The 27,498-nt window shown below is 35.5% G+C and overlaps 2 protein-coding genes across 10 annotated transcripts in view; both read right to left on the bottom strand.

Annotated features, from left to right (window-relative positions):
• Positions 1 to 23,125, bottom strand: part of LOC100329848 (GTPase IMAP family member 8) — a 59,244-nt gene extending 36,119 nt beyond the window's left edge. The window contains exons 1-4 of one of the 9 annotated variants that reach the window (XM_073943704.1): positions 22,990 to 23,108; positions 21,347 to 21,432; positions 19,999 to 20,147; positions 12,322 to 12,458 (exon numbers count right to left, since the gene is read on the bottom strand). Coding sequence is in view for 4 of the 9 variants with exons in the window: in XM_073943699.1 (XP_073799800.1) it covers positions 12,322 to 12,733 (412 nt within the window). In the remaining 5 variants the exon portion in view is untranslated. Of the gene's footprint in view, positions 1 to 1,588; positions 1,816 to 12,321; positions 12,790 to 19,998; positions 20,148 to 21,346; positions 21,433 to 22,989 lie in introns of those variants that run through there. The other 8 variants (XM_073943706.1, XM_073943705.1, XM_068218488.2 and 5 more) reach the window with 8 other exon arrangements.
• Positions 13,089 to 15,308, bottom strand: LOC110439324 (uncharacterized). Its single transcript, XM_073943771.1, has 6 exons — positions 15,242 to 15,308; positions 15,093 to 15,140; positions 14,953 to 14,991; positions 14,531 to 14,758; positions 14,359 to 14,448; positions 13,089 to 14,205 (listed from the first exon to the last, which is right to left on the bottom strand). Exons 1-6 carry the CDS (start codon positions 15,249 to 15,251, stop codon positions 13,742 to 13,744), a joined length of 879 nt encoding a protein of 292 aa, XP_073799872.1. The 5' UTR covers positions 15,252 to 15,308; the 3' UTR covers positions 13,089 to 13,741.
• Positions 23,126 to 27,498: the final 4,373 nt, after the last annotated feature.

The following is a 27,498-nucleotide window of genomic DNA, read 5'->3' on the forward strand; positions in this document are numbered from 1 at the left end:
GAAAGATAGATCTATATCAGATGTAGAATATGTATATCTGATTGTATATGTTGGGTGTCACCCACTAAATACTATATTTTGTTAGGTGATAAGGAAAAATGTTGACCGTTAGACAACGCCCTGGCAGATACATCAGGCCGATAGAATGATAAGTTGTTATTTGAACTAATGTTAAATATTGATAAGAAAGCATTGACGCAACAAATAACTGATAGAGTACGGGTGTGTCACTACAGATGGTATCAACATACATATGTATATGTATATATAGAGCTAGAAATAGTTTGAGTGTTATGTCAAAGTCATGGCTGCCTTTGAAGTAAACACTAGCACACCGGGTCAGATTTGGACCGACGATCTCAATACCGACTTAAACGGTAATCCTATCGCTATGGAGGAAAATTGGGAAGACCATATGCTGAGAAGGCTGACGATGGCTCCTAGAAAAAGGATCACCAACCTGAAGCTAACAAATTTTCTTCACGAGAATAAACGTTACATGAAAAAAGAGTTTGCTATGCCTAGCGAACGTATTTGTCATTACCTATTTGACAAAAAACAGCGGGTTGTTACCTTGTACACAACGGAATCTGGAGAGCCGCACAGTCTGGATGACCCCTGTCTGATCTTACCAGTTAAAGACTGGTTCTTATTCTACAATCATGTCTGGCCGGATATCCAGAATTCTAAACAAGAGCCGTTGTTTATCGCCGAGTGGGATTCTGAAAAACCGAACAATCGATTTCGAGTGGTTGGAAACAACTGTGAAAAGAATCCTAAAGACTGTATTTTCATATTCTTGTGCGATGACAAGACAAAGCTTCGTGAGCGTTCTGGTATAATACATGCTGATGAGCATAACGAGCGATATGAAATGTTGCTCCCCATCCTCTGGCAAGACGTCAACAAGCTGTCTGAAATTTTTGCCACCATAAACCAATTGTTCAAATGGTGTGACATGAATGATCGATACAAGGATATTAAAGTTCAGCTGTTTCACCCCCAGAGATCTGTGCGCCGAGGGAGGGAACACTCACAACTGTCTCCGCCCATCTACTACGAACATAAAAACCCATAATCAACAACTGATCACCACAGTACTACAACATGTCTCAACAACTCTCTTCAGAATTTGGTATCTTCAAGCCTGAGGATATCAAAGCAATTCCTCCTGATGACAACGCTTTGCCATGCTTTCCGAAATTCGGAACTTCTGCATTAGATCGCGACTTACCATGCTTTGAGCTATTCAATTCTTCTGAACCGGACAACGATGAAAAAAACTGGCTGGATAAATTTTGCACCGAACTAGGATACCGTAACCTGACATACCTGACCAACAAGTACAAAAAAGATGACGATACAAAGTTTGACGTCACAGATGGATGTTTCTGCAGTTCCGGTTTCAAGATCATAAAAGCACTGATCGCTGTGCTCATGCAACACATCATCAACGCACAGCTGAAAAAGGAATGTGAGGGTTGTGCTATCGACCACCCTAGCCAGCTGCAACACTCCTGTCTGTTTGAACCCTCAGCATACTACTTCGACTCTCACTTTGCAACACTCGTCAATAAACTGATCAAACCTGAGTTTCACACTGCTGTGTCACAGGCTATGCTGCGTGTTGGCTTAAAGTCACAGGCTCAGACGATCCACGGAACAGCCCTGGGTATTCTACACGAATTGAGGAGCGAACCATTCATCGTTGCAAGACTGGAAGACATCAGGACCAAGATTCTGGACGACTCCTGTGAGAAAATCGTCAGTGACGCTGTCGATTTCTGGCACCGCAGTGGTTAGACCTCAAACCAGCTGAAAACACCACAATGGGGAACACATGTAAACCTAGTAAGATACTTGAAAACTTTTTATTAGAGTACTATAAAAATCAGTTAAATGGCCTTTTATGTAAAGTCATTAATGATTCCAGGAATGATGATCGTTTATCAGAATCCAAACGTGTGATGAATTTTAAAAAAGAAATGAATGTTATTAGAAGTATGAATAACTCATGGGACAATATGATTGATGTTTGTGTTAATGCTACCGAACCATGTTCTATTATGATTAAAAGAGTTTTAGATGCTATGTCTGAAGTATCTGATCAGTTTGGAGTCGGTGATGTTCTCTGTATGACTACCTATGTAACAGATGTATGCATTTCGTTGATTGTAAAAAATGATGATGATGATATATCTGAAATTGTTGAATCTTTGGTCACTTACATTTTAGATAAAAACATGTCATCGTGTGTCCAATTTCTTTCTTACCTTGACCGTATGTAACCATTTTCTGATTTGATGTCATGTATGTTTCCTCGCTTTAAATAAAAAAAAGATTCGTACAAACAATGTTTTGCATTATTCTTTGACAACCATCGAAACAGGACCATGTCTGATATAATGAAGAAAGTTTATTACGACCCATCAAGCCCCGCTGCTTTAGGTGGTAAAAAACGTTTAAAAGATACTGTGTTTAAGGAAACTGGAGTGCGTCTAAGCGATAAACAGGTATCGGGATGGTTGGCCGGGGAAGACGCTTACACTTTACATAAAACAGCACCCATAAAATACAAACGAAATAGAGTTGTGGTATATGGTATGGATACCCAATTTCAAGCCGATCTCGTCGATATGACGGCCTATTCTACAGAAAACGACGGTAATAAATTTATGCTAACTTGCATCGATGTATTCAGCAAGTATGCATGGAGTCGGGTGTTGAAGAATAAGAGTGGAGTCGAAGTTACTAAAGCGTTCGAGTCTATACTCGAAGAGGGTCGTGTCCCACGGAAATTACAGACTGATCAGGGAAAGGAATTTTTCAACAAACATTTTCAAGATCTTATGAAAAAATATGATATTAATCATTTTGCTACGGCTACTGATTTAAAGGCAAGCGTTGTGGAGCGATTTAATAGAACATTAAAAAGTAGAATGTGGCGATTTCTAACGGCCACTAATTCACGGCGTTACATCGATGTCTTACAAGACCTTATGACAGGATACAACAACAGTTATCACAAGACTATTAAGATGAGACCCGTTGACGTCTGCAAAGAAAATGAAGCTACGGTGTTTCAAAACTCTTACGGTAACATAAAGATTCAGAAACCAGTGTTCAAATTTAAAGTCGGTGACGTGGTTAGGATTTCTAAAGTGAGAGGCCCCTTTGCCAAAGGTTACGAACAAAACTATACCGAAGAATTTTTTACCGTTTCTGAATGTATTCCACGCCAACCACCCGTCTACAGACTCAAAGATTATGACGGCGATGTTATCGAAGGAGTTTTTTATGAGCAAGAGATACAGAAAATATTTGTAAATAAAAACAAATCGTTCAAAGTGGAAAAGATTTTAGGCGAGAAAAAGCAAGGGAGGTCTACACTTGTTTTAGTGAAATGGTTAGGATGGCCATCGAAATTTAATAGCTATATCGACAAAAAAACCCTGGTAGACTTGCAAAAACCTTAAATTCCACATTTCTTTTCATGCTTATTTATTATTATACAAATCAAGCTATGGACAACAACGGGTTCTACGTTACGCTCCCGTGTAACGCTTCTTTAACCGTTTATCCAGAAAATCGTATATCTAGTTATAAGACTAATTTGTCTAAAACTATACATCTGAAAGGGGACTGGGAAGTAGCGCTCGCTGAAATTGAATATCCTAGAAGTTGGTATAATATTACAGACGATGATGGTATCTTCAACCTAAACATGTACCCTGACCATGATAATGAAGAGAAAAAAAAACTAGAAGAAAATGTACTATCAGATCTACATGGTTTCTATGTTTCCAGGCGTTATCAAATACCCGGAGGATACTATAAGGATATACCGGCTGTGATCAAAATGATAAACGATGCAATCAAACCATCAGGGATATTGTTTTACGATGAATTAAAAAATAAAATTAATCTGATTGCAAAACCTAACATTTTTATAGGTTTCTATGAGAAACTAGGAGCTATATTAGGAGTGAGACCTGAAGAGGGACTAGGTCAAACGGCCTACCATGAAAAAGCTGATTTTACCAGGACCGTCAGCACATATGCACCTCATCAAGCCGACATCAAAGGTGGATTCTACACATTATATGTCTACACCGATATCATCGACTACCAATCAGTCGGTGATTCATACGTACCACTTTTAAGATGCGTACATATAACTGGTGAAAACAACGATATCGTCAGTGTCAGATACGACAAACCGCATTACGCATCGGTCAACAAATCGATCATCACGGACATAAACATAGAAATAAAAGACGATCAAAACCGAGAGGTGAGATTTGCGTACGGTAAAGTTATTGTGAAGCTACATTTTAGACCGGTGAAACAGACGTCTCTTTAAAAATGCCTTATTACAATACACATCACGGGGAAATCAGCGATTATGTCAACTACTACCAAAATCAAGCTGGGGGTGGCCTCCCGGGCTATGCAGGCGGTGGCGTCATGTACGGATCAGGCCTGGGAGGGTTATTTAGAGGTCTGTTTAGAATGGCTGTACCCTTGTTAAAAAAAGGGTTCAACATAGCCAAGCCTCACTTGAAAACGGCTGCAAAAAACATAGCATCGGAGGTAATTTCAAACGTGATTTCAAGAAATCGTGACGAGAGACAACAAGACGGTTCAGGTCTTATGGTCATGGCCCGTAAGAGAATGTCTAAACCACCAGGGGTCAGGAGGCGTGGTCGTGCTATAAAGAAAAAGCGCACTGTCAAGAAAACTTCACTCACACGCAGGAAGCGTAAGAAGACTGTAAGACGAAATACCTTCGCTAAGAGAAACATAAACACCATTTTCTAACATGGCTCTTCTCCATCGTATGTCCGGAGAGTGTATTAAGTCAGAGCTTGACTTATTTACAGTACCTTTAACACAGACGGCTATAGAAAAAAATACGTATGTCGAGGTACCTCCTCTATCGGCCATCTCGGATTCGTCGCCTTTGGAGTTTTTTATAGCAGGCTCCGGTGAGGAATACATCGATCTAAATAACACATTGTTGCATCTGAGACTTAAAATCACAAAGCCTAATGGTGGTGAAATAGCAGATCCTGCAAAAGTCGCTTTAATCAATTACCCCGTCGCCACCATTTTCTCACAAGTCGACGTGAGTCTCGGAGATCGACTAATCTCTCAAAGCTCAAGCACACACCCGTACCGATGTATCATCGAGAGTCTCATCAACTACGACAAAGACACGCTGGAATCAACATTCAGCGCCGGTCTCTTCTTCAAAGACACGGCTGGTCATATGGATGTCAAAGACCCCTTAGGTAATAATCAGGGTCTCCTGAAAAGGTCAACATACACAAGCAGGAGTAAGATTGTTGATCTGATGGGGCCTATTCACAGCGATATTTTCTTTCAAGAAAAATTAATGCTCAATGGCGTCGATATAAAAATTCGTATGATCAGAGGTAAAGACGAGTTCTGTCTGATGAGGAGTGATGACGTAGCATATAAATTAAAAATTGTGTCTGCATCGCTATTTGTCAAGAAAGTATCAGTCGCACCGAACGTTCGACTGGCCCATGCTCAGGCTTTGCTATCCACCAACGCAAAGTACCCGATTGACAGGGTATGTCTGAAAAATTTCTCCATACCAGAAGGAGCACGAGTTTCAAATCAGGAAAATCTATTTTTGGGGACTTTACCGAAATCAATCGTCTTGGGGATGACCGATAACGATGCATTTACCGGTTCTTATGATAAAAACCCATTTGCGTTCAAACATTACGATTTGGAGTTCCTAGCCATCTACGTCGACGGACAACAAATTCCTGCTAAACCTCTACAGCCAAATTTTACAGACGGCTCAGTGGTACGAGAATTTTATCAACTCGTAACAGCCACCGGCAGACATCTTAAAAATCATGCACTGTCTATCAGCAGATCTGAATTTGCCAGGGGTTATTCTCTTTATGCATTCAACCTTACACCGGACGAAGACTGCGGACAACACGTTTCGCTCATAAAGTCTGGAAATATCAGACTCGAAGCCCGCTTCAGACAGCCATTGCCAAATACCATAAACCTCATCATCTACTCAGTGTTTGACAGTATCATCGAGGTGTCTAACCGAAGACAGATTCTGGTTGATTACTATTAATCGGAAATGAACACCATTCAGATAAACGCAATCATGGATAAAATTACATGTAACACCCATTTTCTAGGAACTCTGGCATCTGATCAACTACCTGAAAGACCGTTAACAAACTTACCATCGATGGTGATTATTAACACACACCCTTCAGAACTACCGGGGGAACACTGGCTAGCCGTTTATTTATCGGAAGATGGTGTCGGATGTTTCTTTGACAGTTTCGGTAACAAACCGGACAGTGATGGATTTCCAATAGCTATTAAAAACTTTTTAATGAGAAATAGTACAGTGACAAGATATTCTACAAAATGTGTCCAGGACTTTATGTCAAATGTGTGTGGTCAGCACTGTGTTTTTTTCTTGTATCATATGTCTAGGGGTCGTGACTACAACTATGTGATGAATCTGTATAGTGAAAATTATGTTAAAAATGACAAAATGGTAGAACTTTTTGTGAAAAAACTAAAAGCTAATGTTTGCAGTGATAACATGTATTTGTGTAACCATTGTGTTCAGACCTGTATTTCTTCCATGATGTATAAATGAATTTAATGAGTAATAAAAAAAAAAACCTTACAATCATCATCTGTTTTGTTGAATTTTATTTAAAGATAGTGATACACAAAACATAAAAAACATGAAACATGTTGACATTAAAAATGCATCCATCGGCTCTTATCACGAATAGGTGAAACAAACATGTCCTCATCTAGTAGCTGTGTCCTTTGCTGATTTTTTCTCTTTTTACGAGTAGTTTTTTTAGTAGACAGAATCTCCTGATCATCGTCAATAGGGTTGTTTTTTAAACTAATAATCTTACTCCGAACTTGTTGGTTTGGTACAGTCGAAAAAGGTATGTTTAATTCCGCGCATGCTTGAAGAAACTCCGTCCACCCTTTAGGTCTTCGCTCATCTCGTACTTGTTGCGGAGCTGTAACGTTGTTTATTAAATCGAGCATGTGTGAACCAGGTATGGTTTTACCCTTAAACACAAACTCACCAGACTCGGACCAGGAGCTGAGATCTTTAGCTTTAGACATTTTGTCTAATATATACTTGCTGTTTTTCACACGTTTTGTCGGAACGTTCTTTAGAACTTCAGACGTCACATCATCTTTTGACTTGTCTTCAGCATGTGTTTCGTCAGAGTTAACTTTATGATCGTCTTCAGGGGTTGGTAGTGATAGCGTTAAAACACTACTCTCACGATCGCCTAGTTTAACAATTGTTAAATATCTGGTTAAGATGTTTGAGTAAAGTTTAACTTTTTCACGTTGATCCAAATCAGTCCTGAGTAAAATATTTCTTATAGCCGTATCAAGATCGTTCTCTACCACCTGTTGAATATTTTCACGAGCGCTTGTTGATTGTATTTTGTCCAGCTGATTCTGTGGTACGAGATACATTTTCTCTGCATACTCCATCCTTCAACCCTGTCTAGAACCGATCAAACTTGAAATAAATGGTATAGCGACGCTTAGGAGCGGTAAAAGAAACCCGCCAGTCTGATTAAAGACTTTTTTCTTAGCAGCAATGTTGATTTTTTTATTAGCAAGGAATTTTATCGCCGCCCTCTTCTTTTTCAATTTTCTGTATTGTTGGTTGTTGATCGGTATAACTCCGTGTAGGATGTTGAGAGCGAGTTCGCAGAGAGCTAAAATGAGATCGTCAGATGCTGACTGGAGAATAAGTCGTCTTTGTTTAGCTGTAGATTTATGTAACATTTTTAATACAGGCAAATGTTTACATAGTCTCGCGGACATGGTTCGTTATCACGATCTTCTTTTTTTCTGGAGATAGACCACCTGACGATCTGAAAACAAACCTGTTCTGAGTCGAAATTGTTCCGGTGTTTTAGCTTTATAGTCGATCATGAGATACCCGAAAGGACTCTTGACGGCATCTTGATAACATTCCATAAAATATTTTGTGTTACCAGGATACATTTGACGCCCCAACACCGCAACTTGATTAGCATCGCGGGGGTTTTTAAACAATATTAAATAATTTGTGTTCAAACTGATGGTTCTGCTGGATTTACCTTGAACAAACAAATTTTGTACGATAAGAATTGCAGAGAGATTACGATGATGAACGTATTGCGTGAAGACTTTTTCAATTTCGGAATTACCGCTTGCTTCTTTCATCATATCGTCAATAATCAACAAGTTTGTTTTATCACGGGGTAGTAGATGATCATCATTCAGACTCTGAGGTATACCTTCAATGAATTTAATGTCATACAATTTAAGCAATTCGTCATACAAAGGTTGCCAACAGTCATACAGAAAAACAACATTATCAATTTTTTTAGAAATCATATTTACAGCATTTTCCAATAACATTTTTACAAAAAAGGACTTCCCTGAATTGGATGGTCCACTTATGACACATGAAAACGGATGTTGAAGTCTGAAATCAAAATCAACCATTTCACGCATTCCTCTATACACTGAATTAAAAGCCATAAGGCAGAGTTGTGTAGTCGGGTAAAAGTCTTCGCTTGTTATACACCACCTTGAACTTTTTAACGACTGATTTGTTGTGGAGTGTGAGGTGTTTTTTATTCCTGACAATGTTGTCAGCTTGAGCTAAAATGTATCGAGAGTCATCGCCTGATGTAACATACCCATCAACCAGACCAATCAATGTGTCTAATCTTATCGTTTGGGAATTTTTAGCATTCAGAGTTATACCCTTAGCTTTCATGCAGACTTTACCGGAAGCGGTACGGTAACCATATGACTTTGGGCCGCTGGAACAAAACTCGGTAATATAATCACCATCGCCTATTTCATCTGTCAAGTCCCCCAAATAATCACCCAGAGGTGGCATCCAGTCACCGGCCTTGGATACAAAAATAACACTATCTGTGTCAGAGTATAATAAACGATCGCCAAGTTTGTCCATCAATTTGTACAATTCTAACCTCCCCCAGGCAGAAGTGTACGCTCCTACGAATACGTTAATGTCACGAATAATGCGATGACTATCTTCGGTAGGGTGAAATTGCACTAGCGCTACATCATCTGAGATGAAGGTAAAATATTTCAATGCATCAGTTTTACCGAAAACAATCGTGGTGAATTCTTCAGGGTCTCGTACAAGTTGCGTAACAGAATGACGAGACTGCATTGCGAAACGTCCCCACAGAGTATTCAAAATCTGCTTGTTTATAGTTCTTTGGGCGGGGCTACGTCTGATCTGTGAAGGGTCAAGTTGAATTCCCTCTCTCTCATAGTATTTGCGGATGTATGTCTCTTTTTCAGAATCAGTGGTAACGTTTGAAGGGTATCCGGATGCTTGTTGTTTTAAACGTAAAAACGTTTTAACGTATTCGCTAAACAACTTGTCTGACCTTTCAGGAAAATGCCAAACTTCGTCGACTTTGACCACGACATACCCTTTCTCAATCGCTTTTAAAAGTTCAACACTGACCCAACACCCACTAAGTGCCCTCTCATCATCCGTATGATTACATCTCGATGTTTGGTTTTCATCGTGTGCGCATGTTCTGCATAACGGGAACATGAGTTTACCGCCGCATCTGTAAGGGAGGACCGGATGTAGTAATTTTCGGGGCGGATACACAGTTGCCTTAATAAGACCGTAATAATTTTCGATCGGCTGAAAGTCGTTGAAAATTATTTCGGGGTGCCCTATTGGATACGTCTTTGTACTCATAACAAAGGGATAGAGAGATGTTACATCCAGATAGGAAATGGTCTCCCCCTCCCCCACTTTGTGATACAACTTATAAGCATTGGTACGACCTCCGAAAAGTGCATCTCTTGGTTTCAGTCTTTCAGGTGCCGAATAAGTGCTCATAAATTCTATCACTGAAGGGTCTGTTTGTTTCATTTTAGACCATTCGCATTCCCAGATAATCTCTACTTTCAAGCCATAAGCGTTTTGTAGAATTTCAATTTTTTCGTCAACTTGGCGTCTGAGAACACCAAAGGGTACACCCGACATGGGGTGGAGTTTGTGAGGCTCATAGCGGCATTGGTGGGCATGAAATAGACACCCCAAAAAATCAAGGCCATACCTTGAATCCCCCTGTTCGTAGTAGCCGTCTAAAAAGTATTTACCAATTTGCATTTCACCATGATTCAGAGCATGATGAATGTCAACGTTTCTAGTCTTTTTTAAATACTCCAACCATTCAATCGAGACACTCGAGAATGTCTTATTTTGACGAATGTAGGCATTTTCATGGGTTAGAGCAATAGTGTGGTCTTTCAGATAGTGTGTCTTGAAAATTCCCATACAACAACTAGGAAGAGTTGTGTAACTAAATGGATCGATTTGTGTACACTCTATGAACGATTCTCTGTATGTCATGCATGCTTCACGCAGCAAGACAACATCATTTACACCATATTGACACAACTGTTCCTTGAAGTCGAAAACCTCCCCTGAAGTAGTAGCGTACCACGCATCGAACTTTGCCTGATCTTTTTCTGATAGGTTTTCGTAACCATAATACTTTTTGTCAGGATAAGGTCCTACGTAGTTCTCATTTTCTAATCTATTGAAATGATGTGGAAAGTAGCCTTTTTCTGTTGTGGTGAGATTTAATGCTGCCGGCATCTTAGACAGAGCCATCGGTATGAAGGATATGCTATCTATATAGCGTTGCTTAAATGAAACATCGAACATGAAGATTAATTTACAACCTTTCATGATGATGTCCATTTGAAGACCTGCTTTACAAAAATATTCAAGAATTAGAAAGGAGTCAAATCCGGATGCGTTATGAGCTATGAAACAATAGCCTTCGTATTTGGGTTTTCTGAAATGATCGATCATTTTTTTCACACACTCAGACCCCCCGGCTACAAATCTTTCACCAGAAAACGTTATTGCGCAGACAAAATTTGCTACGTGTCTCCCATTTTCATAACGAGTCTCGAAATCGTAAAAGATGTATTTATTCTGAGGGTCTTTGAGTGGTACTGTCTTAATGAAACACTCATGTTCTCCACCCGGTACAAGTTCTTCACGACATGCACCACAGCGGGTTGGTGCACATATGTGTTTAGACTTTTTCTTATCGTAACGCCTATTACATTTCTTGCAGTATTTTATAACGTCGCAAGGTACTTTTTCTCCTTGAAGCACAGGTTTCTTATGTGCATCATAGCAGTAAGACGATTTGCAGTAGCGCAGACAATCGCTACAATGAATGATTTTTTTAGGTTGCTTGTAACATTCGCCGTCGAAGCAGACGTTACAGACGTGTCTGCATTGATGATGCCTACGGTCTGTGAACCCTTTATAGCAGAATTCACATACATACCTAGCACCTATGAATGATTTCAAATTGTGAATCATGTAGTAATGTTCGTCTTGTAAATAAAGGAACACCGTTTTGTTGTGAGGCTCGGTGATATTTACGTATGTTTGTAACACACCGGTGTTTGTCCTATAAAAAACAACAATTTTGATGTCTAGCATGTTTTCAAATTTTGATATGTCGTGAAAACCAACCTTGTCATGGATAGCAAGACCCGCTTTATTGTGTATGATTGATGCACGGTTTTCTAATTCACACTCCGGTAATTGAGGCTCTAGAAAATGTGCTATACAGATAGAGAAACACAATTTGTTTGAAATATTTGTAGGTATAAACAAGCTCGTCTTTTTTCTTTTGATTACCTGATCAAACGCCAAATCAGTAAGTTTACGACGAGCTCCTCCTAGTCGGTTCATTACAACCTCTGCTTCAAGTTCAACAGTTTCGTTAGCTGATAACTTATCATCGCTCTGCAAAATTTTTACAATTTGATCTGTAAAAAGATTAACGTCGTACTTATTAGCCGGTGTTAAAACTGCATTTACATCCGATTTCAGGGCGGGGGTTCGAAGGCATAAATTGATGACGCTACCATCCCCGCCAATCTGTCTAGCGAATGACACAATGTCATCCATGGTATCGTGTAAACGTATGTGGTACGATCCTAAATCCTGAGATCTTATTTCACTCATATTCAATGTCCTACGCAACGATACACTATTGAAACGAGGTCTTGGTAAAACATGATATTCGTTTACATTACCGCCATCTCTCAACAATGTTTCAATGTCTATCTGTCTTGTTGGCCTATGCCTTAAAGGCTCCGCAACATTTGAGGTTGATGGTTGTTCATCATCGACATTTGACTGGTGTGTTGATTCAATATCAGTCCTACCGTGTGTTGCATGGCTAGTTGAATGACTGGCGTCGTCATCATCATCATCATCATCATCAAAACCATCATCTGTCAGTTGGCTGTTAACACTAGCAGAAGCACTAGTTTCCTGAGTGACTGCACCACCGCTCTGTTCACTGTTTAAAAAAGATTCAACATCTTCAGGCAAATTTAAATTCAATTCCTGTTCTATATACATTTCCAAATCATCCAGATTTGTAATTTGTGAAATAGGAATATTGTTAAATGTTATGTCTCTGGAATTTGGATACATATCTATCATATGCTGAAGAGATGCAAATATGTCTTCATCTCTGTCTGCATCCATTTCGACACCTCTTTGCAGTCTAACAGATAGAGTTTGGTCTGGTTGAATATTGTATGTATCATCTGTACGATTTTCATCATCCATTGTAATTTTTGATTTATTTTATTATTATTTTACAAATATTTTTGTTAATGTTTATTTTATTTCAGACTTTTATGTTTAAATTAGTTTTATTGGATATTTTAGAATTATTTTGTTTTGTTATTAGATTTATTTTATTGTTTAACTTTTTCTTCTGTATTTTATTTATTGTTTTATTTACATTTATCGTTTATTTGATTGCTTAAGTTTTCATTTTATTTATATTTGTTGTTTATTTTAGGATTAATATTTGCTGTGTTTATACAATTCAATCTTTATTTATACATATTTAACCATGTTATTAGAAATGGATGTGTGTCAATAATAGGAATACAATTATGAAGTAATGTATATGATTAGCTGGAATAAAACACAATGAAATATTTTATTACATCAATTTTAAAAGTTCAAACACTAAGTTCACAATAAAAACAAACTCCAAGGAATACAAATTTAATATAAATCAACAGCAAAAGTTAAAACACTAAACAGCTGAGTCAATTTAAAGTTCATCAAAATGTTAAACTGAATTAAAATACAACGGTATTACATCAAATTTAAACTCATACACTAAACAAATGAGTAAGTTCACAATAAAACAATCACAATTGAATAAACATTTAATATAGATCAACAGATAAACATTTAAGGCAATTTGGAGTACATCAAAATGTTAAGCAGAATAAAACTTGAAAATGGTTTTGTATTACATCAAAAGTTAAATCAATTTAAAGTACATCAAAATGTAAAGTTGAATCAAAATACATTTGTATTACATCAATTTTAAAAGCTCAAACACTAAACAAATGACTACGTTCGTAATAAAAAGAAAGGCAAAGGAGTACAAATTGAATATAGAGCAACATCTAAAGTTAAAACACTAAACAACTAAAGTCGATTAAAATTAGAAACGTAAGACAAGTATAGCATTTATCAGAGTATAAAATATGGACTTTTAAGTAGTACAATGATGAATGATCGTACAGATGATGAGAATATTTATTTTAGGAATTATTCATCCATCAATGAATGCCTAATAAAAATGAGTAGTTTCGTTATTAACCGATGCCCCCGTTCACTTTTACCCATCAATTGTTGAAGCTCCCCAATTTTTTCATCCATACGTCGCTGTTGCTCAGACAAGAAATCCTTGACATTTTCTATCACACGCTGCTGCTGGCCTATAGAATCCGCTAGAGCATTAATTTTTACCTCATATCTGTCTAGATATTCACGAATCAGACAATAAGCAGGCGACTCGTAAAAGTCTTTGATATTCCTCTGTTTGCTGACGCTACCGGCCTCCTGATTCTGCTGGGGGCGCTGTGGTCTTTCGACGTCTTCCGCGTCTTCTTCTTCTTCTTCTTCTTCTTCTTCTTCTACTGGTGCTTGAAAGGGATAAATCGGCTGATGTGCGCCTCCCTGAGTTGATTCATGATGACCGCTGTTGGAAGCACCTTGTTCGCACCATGGATCTGTAATAAAATGAAATCAAAATATTGTTTAGTATTGAACGATAAATAATACTTAACAATAAAATAATATTCATTTGTTTTCATTCAACAGTAATTATGTTTATTATATTCTCATTATATTGTCATAATCAATTAAATAAATGGAACACTAACCTTCAGATAAATTAAAATTAATAGCAGAAGGATTTGGTTCTGATGGACTGGCATAAGGACTTAGTGGGCTAGCAAGAGGTGTCCATGGATCTGTGTGTGTGAAAATATGAAAATAATAGCGTTACGCCTGTTATTAAGTGATTGAAACAAACAAACAAAAATAGGTTATTACCTGATTCTGCGTCTTCATCATCATCCTCATCGGTATCGTATTCTTCTTGCACAGGTGTTTCAGAAATTTTTTGCCTTTTATTTACATATGGTGTGTAAACAATTCTTGGTCTCTTAGGGGCAGAAGTCCCCGGCGCTGCATCAAACTTTTCTTCTCGCAATGATTCTTGTTGCCCCGCAATCTTTTCTTCTTCTTCTTCCACCGTCAAGTCGATAACTTCAATTTTCGCTAAAATAGGAGAATGACAAAAATAAATAATACAAGTTATTACTCATTCCTACAGTAAACAATAGTTACCCCACATCCGTCAGTGCTGTGGCCTATGCATAGCGCATTCGACCGGTAACCGAGCCTTGTCGCAACAGGCGGTTCGAATCCACTAAACAAGAAAAAATTTAATTTATTTTAAATAAAAAGCATACCTTTTTGCGTTTGATTATCAAACATGTGAGTCGAAGAGGCTATAAGAAAAAGAGAGACGTAAGTAACAATAATGATAAAATAAAAAACTATTGTCTAAATATCTTCAAAACAATAAATATAATTATGGAATAATACTTACAAATACGATTGATGGCATCAAATGCCTCACTTTCGGAAGGATTTATTTCTGTAAGACATAAGCTGATAGAATGAAAATATATCAAACACTGGTTAATGAGGCAGTATAAAAAACGCTAGGCAGATGAAAATATATCAATTTCTACTCACGCAATTCCATATCTTCTTCAAAAGTGACAGAGTTGACCCTCTTCAGAAGTTCGACTTGTTATGACAGTGTAACTGCGGATTCAAGTTTACTGTGAATAAGGTCTGTATAGGGGGCCTTTTTATGTCAAATGTCGAGAGGCGTTGTCGTATGTTTAAAAGCTGGTTCGGAACGATAAGGGGGGCACCCAAAAAATTAAATAACCTGAGCACGTCAATATTATACTTTATTATATGAAACTATATACAATCTAATAGATAGTGATAAAACGTAACGACACAAAATATTCATGTAATGTCTTTAATCTTGGTGAAAAACACAAATGAACTTGGTGTAATGCTTTAGTGTAGATATTTGATATAATTATAAAAAACAAAACTCTTTCAATATTTTGACTGTTTAAAATTTATACCATACATTATTTCATACTCAGGATAACTATCGTTTTGATAGACTATAATAAAACATATATTTTATTTAGATATGTGTGTGTGTGTGAATGAAAATTTAAAAATTATAAATATTGTTGTATTACATTTGTATTCATATTCTATATAAATGGATGAATGATAAAAAATAATAATTCGTTGATGTGATAGAATATTTACATCTCATATTTTAACATTTTCGTTTATAATATATAATTAACATAGTCTCTGTTATTACCAATATTAAAAATACTTATAATACATAAGATTAAATTAGTATACAATTGTTTGTTAAAAGTTAATACAATAAAACGTTGTATTCACAACTTTTCTTTCAAAGTTACCGCGTTAAGCAACAAATATATTATTTTCGACAATAAAATATAATAAAGAATGTCTAGTACATATTTCATAGTGTGACCAATAGATGGTGCTAGATAGCCTTGTATGAACTCTGTATGTTTTCGTAATATGTTACACACCCTGTTTCGTGGAAAAATACTAGACATTTATCATAAACAACAATATGCGACGAGTCAACAGTCGAACGCGCTTTTTTCTTATCGAGTAAACCATACATGGGTTGTGACTTGTGACATTTCATATTAGCATCAAAATTACAAGACTCTTTAAAAAAGTTTAATATTCCTGTAATATAAGACGTTATTGAAACAAAATATGAATCTTTTCATGTATAAAATTTAACGCGTTAAAACTATACATTACACTTTAGGAATGTATCTATCACTGTTCAGTACGATTTAAATGATTTAATTAATGTTTAAACATATAAAGATTGATAGTGTTATTAAGTGAACTGTCAAATATGATTGAAAATTACTCTTGACCTTAAATTTATAAGTGCATTGATATGTAATACAACTAAAATCGAATATCCTATTTTAGTTTTTCAAAACAAAAATAGTTGTGTATATAAATATATATATATATATATATATATATATATATATATATATATATATATATATATATATATATATGTATACACACACACACAGACACACACACACAAACACACACACACACACACACACATTTATTTGTGTAAATATGTTATATAAATGTTAAACAAAAACAAATTTTAATCTTATTACCGTTTGATCTTTATGTTATATTGTATTCAATAATAATAGTGTTATACCTAATAAACACAAAACCGTATGTTAATCATCTTATTACTTATTGATTGTTTATTATATTATATATTATATTGTTTGTATTATATAATAAACAATAATATTAATGATATAAGTATGTTAAGCATAAAACCACATGTTAATTATCATATTACAGATTGATTGTTATGTTATATTGTTTGTATTATATAATAATCAATAATATTAATGTTATACATATGTTAAACATAAAAACACATGTTAATTATCTTACTTTCTATTGAACTTCATGGTGAAACGCTACACTATAAAGTAATAATAATAATACTTAAACATAAAAACACATGTTAATTATCTTACTTTCTAATGAACATCATGGTGAAACGTTACACTATAAAGTAATAATAATAATAATATTAATACTAATATTAATACTATTAATAATAAATTAGCTGATGTATATTTTATTTATTGAGTGCTTTAAGCCTTAATGAAAAATGATCATGAGGCCCCCCTCTCACTCTTCACCCTGTAGGCTTATTATCACACACACACACACACACACACACACACACACACACACACACACACACACACACACACAGACACACACACACACACACACACACGCACGCACGCACGCACACAGGCACGTACGCACACACAGACACACACACACACACGCACGCACACGGACACACACACACACACACACACATATATGGATACAGTTGACTACATGTTAATAGTTTATTAATTATAATATAATATAATATAATATAATATAATATAATATGATATAATATAATATAATATAATAATATAATGATATAATATAATAATGTAATACTATAGTATAATAGAATAATAATGATATATAATATAAAATAATAAAATTTAATAAATATTAATATAATAATATATTATAATTTAAGTTAATAAAATTTTAATTTTATATAATTTAATATGATATAATATAATACAATACATAATATTATTTAATAAAATATTAATTTTATACAACTTAATATAATATAATTTGATGTAATATAATAAATATAATTTACTCCAATAATTAAAAATATTAAATAATGATTTTAATACCATCAATTTAATTTCCGTTATTATTATAATATTAATTTTATTTCAGTTTGATTAGAATTTAATTACCGGAATCAATAATTTAATTAGTCTGATAAAAATCTAATTACCGGAACTATTATTTTATATTAAACCGATAAAAATCTAATTACCGGAACTATAAAGTTTATATAAAACGATAAGAATCTAATTACCGGAACTATAAAGTTTATATAAAAGGGGCGGGGCTTAGACCGGAAGTCCCGCCTTAGGGGCGGGGCTACAATCCATCAAACTTTTTGACAGGTAGTGTCCCATAAGTACTACTGCGGAGCTTAATCTTTGAAAGTTTAATACATTGTTTCCTTATTGTAAGTTTTATTTTTATTATTGGCTTTATTTTGTACTTTTGGATCACAAGAAGCTCTTCAGTTCGTTACATAACAGAACTCTTCTGACTGTTCAAAAGAAAAAGCAAAAGCAAATACAGGAGACTTGTTTCTTGATCTTGTTGTACCTAATTTGTATCGAACCGTGACCCCAAAACTGAGGTACTATACGTACCAAACAATATGAACACAGAAGCAAACATCACAAAATGACAAATTTTTTTCAATAATTAAATTTAAACTGTGTCAATGTCATTATCTTCTAAGATGTGCAACAAACACCTCTGTTAAATAATTTTTAAAAAGTTAACATTTCATAACTCTACAAAGATCTGCGTTTATATATTTTTAGTTTGAAGGAAGTTAAAGTGAAATTATTGGTTCATCATTTTGGATCGGCCCACTTTAAATTAAGAAAATAGCCCCTGAAACCAAAGGAAGTTTGGTAACGTAACAGTGGTAATAGAGATTTATTGTGATAAATGACATGAAATTAAGGTAGTACACATGATTGATGCTTTGGTGCCCCTAGTGGTTAAGAAAATGCAGGCGTTTTTCTTTAAGATGTCCTTTCGCAGCTACCGTAGTTCAGCAGATGATGGCTGATGCTGCTACTGGTAAGCGTGGTCTGAACAGGAGTGAAAATATTGTAATTAACGTGTGTAACATGATTATTTTTGGATATATAAAAGAGTGATTAAGTTGTCAACAAATGTATTATGCTTCTACTAGATTTTAAAAGCGAATATGTATTAAGAAATGCAACAATATTGAGCTTTGTGTTTCTCATAGTAAAAACTGCATGTTGCTATCATAGCATTGTATTATGGAATGATGCTTCAGTTCTGTCTGCAGTATATTGCCCTGTTACATATGATGTTGTTTGATTTGATTTGTTTCTCAGAATAAAAAGACGCTGAGAATCACTTTTGGAGGGTTTCATTACTTTAGGTTGGTGACTTGCAGCACAATACAACGCAGAGGTCAACTATCCTTACACTGGCATTATTGTTGGATTAGATTTTTTTTTTTCTTTCAGTAAATCTGTTAGTTCACTCATTTAAATACATATTGTAATACATTATTAGTTTATCCAATGAGTAAATCACTTTGTTTTGCATAGTTGATTTATGTTTAATTTTCTAAGCTACATTAGATGATAGCAATGTAAAAATCCTTTAATTGACAGCAATGTCAACTACCAGGTAGAATGTGGTACCTTTTAAAAACATTTAAAGGACGTGTCCTGAAATGATCAATCAAAATGCACTGTTTCAACAATTCTATGTTATTATTTATTATTTACTAGTATTATTATTATTAATATGTGTTGTATTAACGTTAAGAATTGTATTAGCTTTAATGAACAGATCATCCTTACATTGCTGATGTAATAAACATACTGTATATTTTAAATATTTGCATTTTTTATTTGGAAAGAGTGTACAAGCTGAATTAACAGATTAAAAACAAATCAGAATACCACTTAAAATAAACAAAAATAACAACTGATCTTTCACAAGACAAAGTTTGCTTTAACTGCATGTGAGTCCTTTTCGTTCATTAAAAAACACACCTTAGGTTTTTTTATTAACAAACATCGATAATACTGGCCGAACTTCCGTCGATATTAAATCCAGCATGGTTTAATTCACGTTTACTTTCTAAGCAAAGTGTGGACTAGTCATGAATTAATAAAGCATGTTTATTGTAAACTGTTACTTACTGTGATGATGCGACATCTCTGCTTCCACCCTTTCCGAATTGTGACTGTGGTTGTCCAATCAAAGAGAAAAATATGCGTCGTTCAATAAACAGTGTGTGATTGATTCAGCTCGTCATCCCACTCCAGCAGATAAAAACGTGAAGTTTAGCCTATGCGTGAAACATAAAATAATATTAAATATAATAAAATTGCAGCACAAAACATTAAAACGAGGCAAAAGAGTGAAGATATCCTAAAGTTAGTTTCTATTAAAAAAAAAAAAAAAAAAAACACTAAATAAATCGTAAAGCCATTTTGATTTGATTTGCCTCGTACCTAAAATTTATACTGAAAGTGAAAGAAGTCTGACTCTGGAACTACTGGCCTGTGCCCTCTATTGGTTAAAGAAAAATCACTATTTAAATATATATATAAATTAGTTGAAATTTTGTAGGTTGTAATGTATTTTTCCAATATTTAGCTTGAATTTAAATGTGTTATTTTTCTATTTTAAAATATGTTTGTGGCTAAAATATTATTGTAATAAATATATCTGTTCAATTAATCAGATTTGTTTAAATGCACCAAAATACATGCCTATATTCACTAAGAACTTTTCAAAATGGGCTGTACTCAATTATGCTGACCACTGTATATATTAGTATATTTATTGGGTATCTTAAATTTGGAGGTGGCTGTTCCAAACTCAGCTTGTAAAAATATTTTCTTGAACAGATTTTGTAAATTTGTATCCCACTGTTGATTGTGAAGATCAGGGTAACTTATATAAAATGGTTGGTTTACATTTTGTTCATCTAATTATTCACCTTATTCTGAATAAGACTCCTTTAATTAAGGTGCTTGCATGAGTTGCTTTTATAAGATTTCTTTTATGTTCTCATTTCATCAATGTTATGACAAAAACAAAAATCTTTTGTCAGCTCAATGCCATTAGACACTTTCTCCAGACATTTCAACTTACAGTTCATCTTTATGGTACTGGTTATGGGTGTTTTACATTTATTTCCCAATGCTACATGTAATGTATGTAAAGTTTTATTTTATTACTATAAGACCAAATATATGATGGTGTACAATTTCTTGCTCAAAATTCTTCCCTTGTTTGTGGTCAACATTGCTGTGTGTGCATTCACAATTGCAAAATAGAGCAGATACTGCGACTTATATTTAACTCTAGATTATCTTAATCTGGTATGTTTATAATTTAGGATGGATTAAGGTCATCAAAAAAATCTGTGTTTACATACACATTTTTTATGTTGAATATCTGGTTGTTACCCCCGATTACCCAAGCATTACAGTTTGTTCCCTCATACACATATGTTTATTATACTTATACTATACTTACAGAAGAGTACACCGTTATTTCACTGTACCTATGCGGTGCTTTGCTGGTTGTAATCCAAAGCGATACCATTAAACCTTTATTTTGACCTACAGAATTTAGAAAGGTAGAAAAACATACATTATTTAAAGATGTTGCCGTGTGATGAGGTGAATTAGAGAAGAGGGTGTTCAGGTGAATCATTTGTGTTTATTGTGGGGGTGGGGGGACGCAGTTTTGGTAAGAGCAAGTATCCAGTTGATGATTTACAGACTGAAGTTAGAGCAGTTTCCACACTGCTGAAGCACATAACATATATAAAACATGTACAGTTACACAGCATTCTTACTAAAGTCAACACATTTTGATTTATGTTTATAATTGCCATTTACAATTATTAGTTGCTTGATTCTGTTATATAATATTTATGAACCCATGCATGGGTAATTATTTTTAAATGTTAATAGATTAATCAATAATTAATTTAATAGAGAAGTCATTTGAAAATCAAATACTTTGACTCAAGTACATTTGAAAATGAGTCGTTTCTACTTTTAATTTAGTTTTATTATCTGCATCTTTACTTTGCACAGGTTCTTGATGTGTGCACTGATAACATGTTGTGCAAAACAAACTATTATGTCAACAACTCGTTATTTACTTACAAGAGCAAAGTTCACATTTCTACCCTTCCCCTGTTTCATGTGGGAAAGCAGAATGGTTCAATAACTGCATTAGTACAGCATTCTGCATCTGAATATTATTTTGGGAGTAACATTAATATCTGAAATTTGAGATCAGCATGTACTGAAACACCACGGCTGACCAGTGACAGAAGGCATATGCAGTAAACTATACAGAGGCTGCAGCCTCACATTTATTATTATTTTTAAATCAAAGTTTTAATAGCCATATATTGAGAGCAATTATTAAAGCTGATTAATATCCATTTTATTTTTAGACACATGTAAGTGCTCACTGTGGACATTAGCATACATCATACATGATCACATGTGTAAAAGTTATTACATTGGTTTCAAATGAGCATGTGTTTTATATATGGCATGTGATTTAAACATGTTTATTTAAAGATGTTTTCCTATCGAAATACATCCAGTGTTGACAGAATCTCTCGTATATTATCATTCTACTTTTTATTTGTGTCATTTTTAAAGAAGTTCGATTCACACTTTTTTTTGGTTTTGACAGTAATGTTGAAATGTGCATGTAAAAGTGTTTTACTGTCTCACTTTCTTTGTCAGTTCATTTGAAGTACAAAATATTCAGATATTTATTTATTCACTTATTTATTTATTATTTTACAATTACCCATTATATTCCAATACCATAGCAGTGTCATTTTATTATTTAATATGCAAACCTGTTATCAAGGCATAGCATTGATCATTTGCAGCATTTCTACATGTGATAAACATAAAAGAAGTCAGTGTCACAACATTAGACATCATCAAAATGTCAAATAGCTGTGTTAAATCCACTCTTAAAGACCCCTGATGAGCACATGCATCTCTCTTATTCCTTCAATTTTCTCTTGAATTTTTATGATTTATTAAATATAATTTCTCTATTTAAACAGTTGTTTTGATTATGAAAGAGTGAAACATTTATTACTGTCTGAAAAAAGGTTTTCAAAAGAGAAATCTTACCTGTCGGCTGCGTCATTTTATCTCCTCAGTTTTGATTGAATTTTCACTCGTTTCGGGTGAAACTTGAACTTTAATCAGTCCAGTGAGTTTGTGTATTTTTACATGCGCACTGTGTGTGTGACTGCCTCATTCAGTCAAGAGCAGCACTGATGCTCACACAAACCCGTCAACTTAAATGTGACATATTAAAGGAGTGCATTAGAGTGCATTGACTAAATAAGATTATTATTCTCTGATATCTACACAGAAGCTATATGCCTTATATTCTTATTTATATTATATCTTATTTATATTATATCTTACTTATATTATATCTTATTTATATTATATCTAACCCTGCTCCAACACACTTCCTGTAGGTTTCAGACAAGCCTAAAGGACTCAATTAGTGCTATCAGGCGCGATTGATTAGGGTTGGAACTAAACTGTGCAGGGCTGCGGCCCAGGAATTGAGTTTGACATCCCTGATCTGTGTATGAGTGTATCTATTTTACATGGCATTTGTTATGTAGTACCAGACCTTAATTTAGGTGTCAGAATTTTCAGATTAATACAGGATTTATTGATTTTGTTTTGCAATACAGATGATTTTGATGGGCGGCACGGTGGTTCAGTAGTTAGCACTGTGGCCTCACAGCAAGAAGGTCACTGGTTTGAGTCTCGGCTGGGTCTGTTGGTGTTTCTGTGTGGAGTTTGCATGTTCTCCCTGTGTTGACGTGGGTTTCCTCTGGGTGCTCCGAATTCCCCCACAGTACAAACACAGTCACTATAGGGGAACTGTTATACTAAATTGGTCGTAGTGTATGAGTGTGTGTGTGTGTGTGTGTGTGTGTGTAAATGTGAGAGTCAGTGTTTCCCATTCCCATAATACTGGGTTGCGGCTAGAAGGGCATCTGATGCATAAAGAAAAAAGTTCAACAATATGAGGATCCTTACAGTCTCACAAATGATCTTTACATATACTTCTCAATATTTGATCATCCAAATGGGTCCAGGGTCAACAATATAGATATAGTAGGAACTGAGACTCAGTCACAGACCATGAGCATACAGGAAAGAGAGGTTATCGCAGTGCCTCGTAACGTTAAATCACACAAAGCATCTGGTCCAGATGGCTTGAAGAGTAAAGTTTTAAGAGTGTGCGGAAAAATTGGATTATGTGTGCACCAGAATGTTTCAAATATTCCTAGACAATGGTTTTGTTCCATTAGCCTGGAGAAATTCAATAGTACCTAAAATACCTCATGCTAAATTGTTAAATGATTTCCGTCCAATTACAATCATGTCTGTTCTTTGTAAAGGTATTGAACGCATAGTGTGTAAGGCGTTGTCTTTTCAAGTTGAGAGGACAATGGATCCCCTGCAGTTTGCCTATAGGGCCAACCAGAGCACTGTGAACGCCTCTCTTACTCTCTTAAATTGTTGAAAGTTCAAAGTCTTGAAAGTTCAACATCATCTAGATGGGCTACATACATATGTTAGAATACTTTAATGAATTTTTCAGCTGCTTTTAATACTATTCAACCGACTTCAGAATTAAGGAGTAAGTAGTTGGTTGATTGTATGGATCAGAGAGTTTTTAAACAACCGACCATAACGTGTCTGTGTTAATCATGTTGTGTCTGACTGCTCTGTTTTAAATATAGGGGTACCTCAGGGATGTGTATTATCCCCTATTTTATTGTATATATATATATATATATATATATATATATATATATATATATATATATATATATATATATATATATATATATAATGAACTGCAGTGCAATAATGATGATAATCTCACTCTTATAAACTATGCTGATGATCTGGCATTTTCTGTCAGGAAGAAATTAATAGCTCCTTATATTCTAAATATATTAATAATATTACAGATTGGTTTGACAAATGTTCATTACTTCTTAAAATTGGAAAAACCAAAGAGCTATGTCGGGGAAGTCAAACAAGAGCAGTAGATACTAGACTTTACAAACCAGTCATCATAAATGGACAAACAGTAGAGCACGTCTAAAATTTTAAGTATTTGGGCACAATTATTGACAATAAACTGAATTTTAATAGTAATGTAGAGGCTGTTAAAAATGAAGGCAAGTCAGCGCCTCAGTCTCCTCCTGTCACAGTCACACAATGAAGACAAGGTTTTCTTCATTGTCTTCTGGTTATCTCTTTTCGTCAATTTATTTTAAAAAAATGTGGATTGTTCAGTGGGAGAAGCAGGCGAGTGATATTTTTCGAATGAGAGCAGCCTTGTAACCAGTTCAAAATGTAAACAAGAATCTTCATTCAATCTAAGTATAAAGGTCCGGGTCTGTGGAAGGAGGCGACACAGGGTCAACATGGTGTTTGAGCAGGGATACATGAAAGGTGGGTGCAATATGGTATTGAGAATGGCGGTGGAGATGGAAGGTGTATGGGTTGATCTGGGAGTGCACAGTTAATGGTCCTATGGGGACATATGTGCGGCATTGCAAACAGAGTCGGATGTCCCTGGTGAAAAGCCATACCGCGTCACCCTGCTGATAGGCAAAATTGGGGAGACTATGACAATTGGCGGTGTTAGCTACTGCCTGGTGCAGATGGACATGAGCTGAGTCTCAAATCCTCTCGCTCTCTCAAAACCAGTGACCTATCGCGGGCACTTGTGGGGACTGGAGGAAGATTGTCAAAGGGAATTCTGTGCATACTCAGCCCACGGTAGATACTGGCTCCAGGTGTTCTGATATTGCAAGCTGAACATCTGGAGATACCCGGAAATGTCTTGGATTTTAAGCTCAGTCTGACCGTTCGTCAACTGTACTCAAATTAGCACTCAATCAAATGTAAGGGTTACTGTTGCTCACAGAAAAGTGAAACATCAGACTTACACAATTTGACAACACAACTTAAAATACATTAAACTAATATCACGGTCCCACTTTATATTAAGTGGCCTTAACTAATATGTACATACACAGGAATTAATAGTTTGCTGCAATGTACTTATTGTGTAAATACATGTATTTACTGTGTACTTATGCTTGATTAAATACATGTATGTAATTACATCTGTAATTAACTTTTGTAAGTACATTTGTACATACACTGTTGACCATCCCTTACACCTTAACCCACCCTTAAACCTACCCATACCACCAAACCTGTCCATAACCCAACCTCTATCCCTACTCAAAAGCACCACGTGTTCTTAAATGCATTATAAACACAGTAAGTACATTGTATTTATTTTTATTTTTTATTTTATTTTTATTTTTGTATTTTTTTGATGTAAGTACAAAGTAGTTAAGGACACTTAATATAAAGTGGGACCAATATCACAACTAAGAACCAAATACAAGAACTAGACAATACAAACAAGATGAAATACTAAAACAATAAAGTGTGGTGTTACTAAAGCAGTCAGCACTAGCAACACCACAAAATCAACAATATGCAAAAAAAAAAAAAAAAAAAAAAAACAAATAAATAAAGGAAACTCAAATTACAAGCAAAACGTTTAAACAATACCAAACTTAACCACCCTATACTAGAGGTGACATGCGCGACCGTTCGTTCATTGTATTCACCAGAGCTCCTGATCGCCTCAGGAATGGTGTGGATGCTACTTCAACAGATGCCCAGTGCAGGTATCACCAACATAACTTAGCAGAAAGGCGGCAATAACGTAACGTTAATCACACAGCAGATGGAGGATCTCCATTAAACAAACAGTATTAGTCGCAGTCATCAAAAAGTGATTAAAAGCACTTGATTTAAAAGCAAAACAGGGCAGAAAACAATAGAGGGACAGAGAACTAATAATTACAGAGATTCACTCAGACAGCGTCTCCCAAGCCCAATTAAATCATTGCATGAAACGTAAACATACCTTTGCACAGCTTATAGCACACTCCCCATAGAGCTTCGCTCATGCAGTCTATATAACCACCCTAGGTTTAACACAACACTAGTATCAAGCTAAAACTCAGGGTAACAGCAGCCAAAAGCTAAAAATACACTTACCTGCAAATATTGCCAACCAGAAGCCAAAACATGGAAAGTGGCACACGAGATCTGAAGTCAGATGTGATGTGGTGGGAGGGTGAACTTCCCAAGTTTACATAGCTGGGTGCCACCTGCTTATAGGTTGGTGAAACGGTCAGTCACTCCACCCATCCTATCACAGTAGCATGAGATGGTGTCTACAAGCCACATAAGTGGCACAGGTAGTGCAGCTGATCCAGGATGGCACATCAATACAAGCTGTGGCAAGAAGGTTTGCTGTGTCTGTCAACGTAATGTATACAGCATAGAGGCGCTACCAGGAGACATCAGGCGATGTGGAGGAAGCCGTAGGATAGGAACAACACAGCAACAGGACCGATACCTCCGTCTTTGTGCAAGGAGGAACAGGAGGAGTACTGCTGGAACCCTGCAACATGACTTCCAGCAGGCCACAAATGTGCATGTGTCTACTCAAACAGTTAGAAACAGACTCCATGAGGGTGGTATTATTGCCCGATGTCC

This window comes from Danio rerio, chromosome 3 (genome assembly GCF_049306965.1).
Source record: "Danio rerio strain Tuebingen ecotype United States chromosome 3, GRCz12tu, whole genome shotgun sequence".
In the NCBI taxonomy this organism is placed as follows: domain Eukaryota; kingdom Metazoa; phylum Chordata; class Actinopteri; order Cypriniformes; family Danionidae; genus Danio; species Danio rerio.

Bases quoted from the DNA above. Each gene is read 5' to 3' on its own strand.
- LOC110439324 (XM_073943771.1), bottom strand. The intron at 14,992-15,092 runs GTAAGTATTATT...TTTTTCTTATAG, and splicing joins TGATGCCATCAATCGTATTT to CCTCTTCGACTCACATGTTT. The intron at 14,449-14,530 runs GTAATAACCTAT...TCACACACACAG, and splicing joins TGATGAAGACGCAGAATCAG to ATCCATGGACACCTCTTGCT.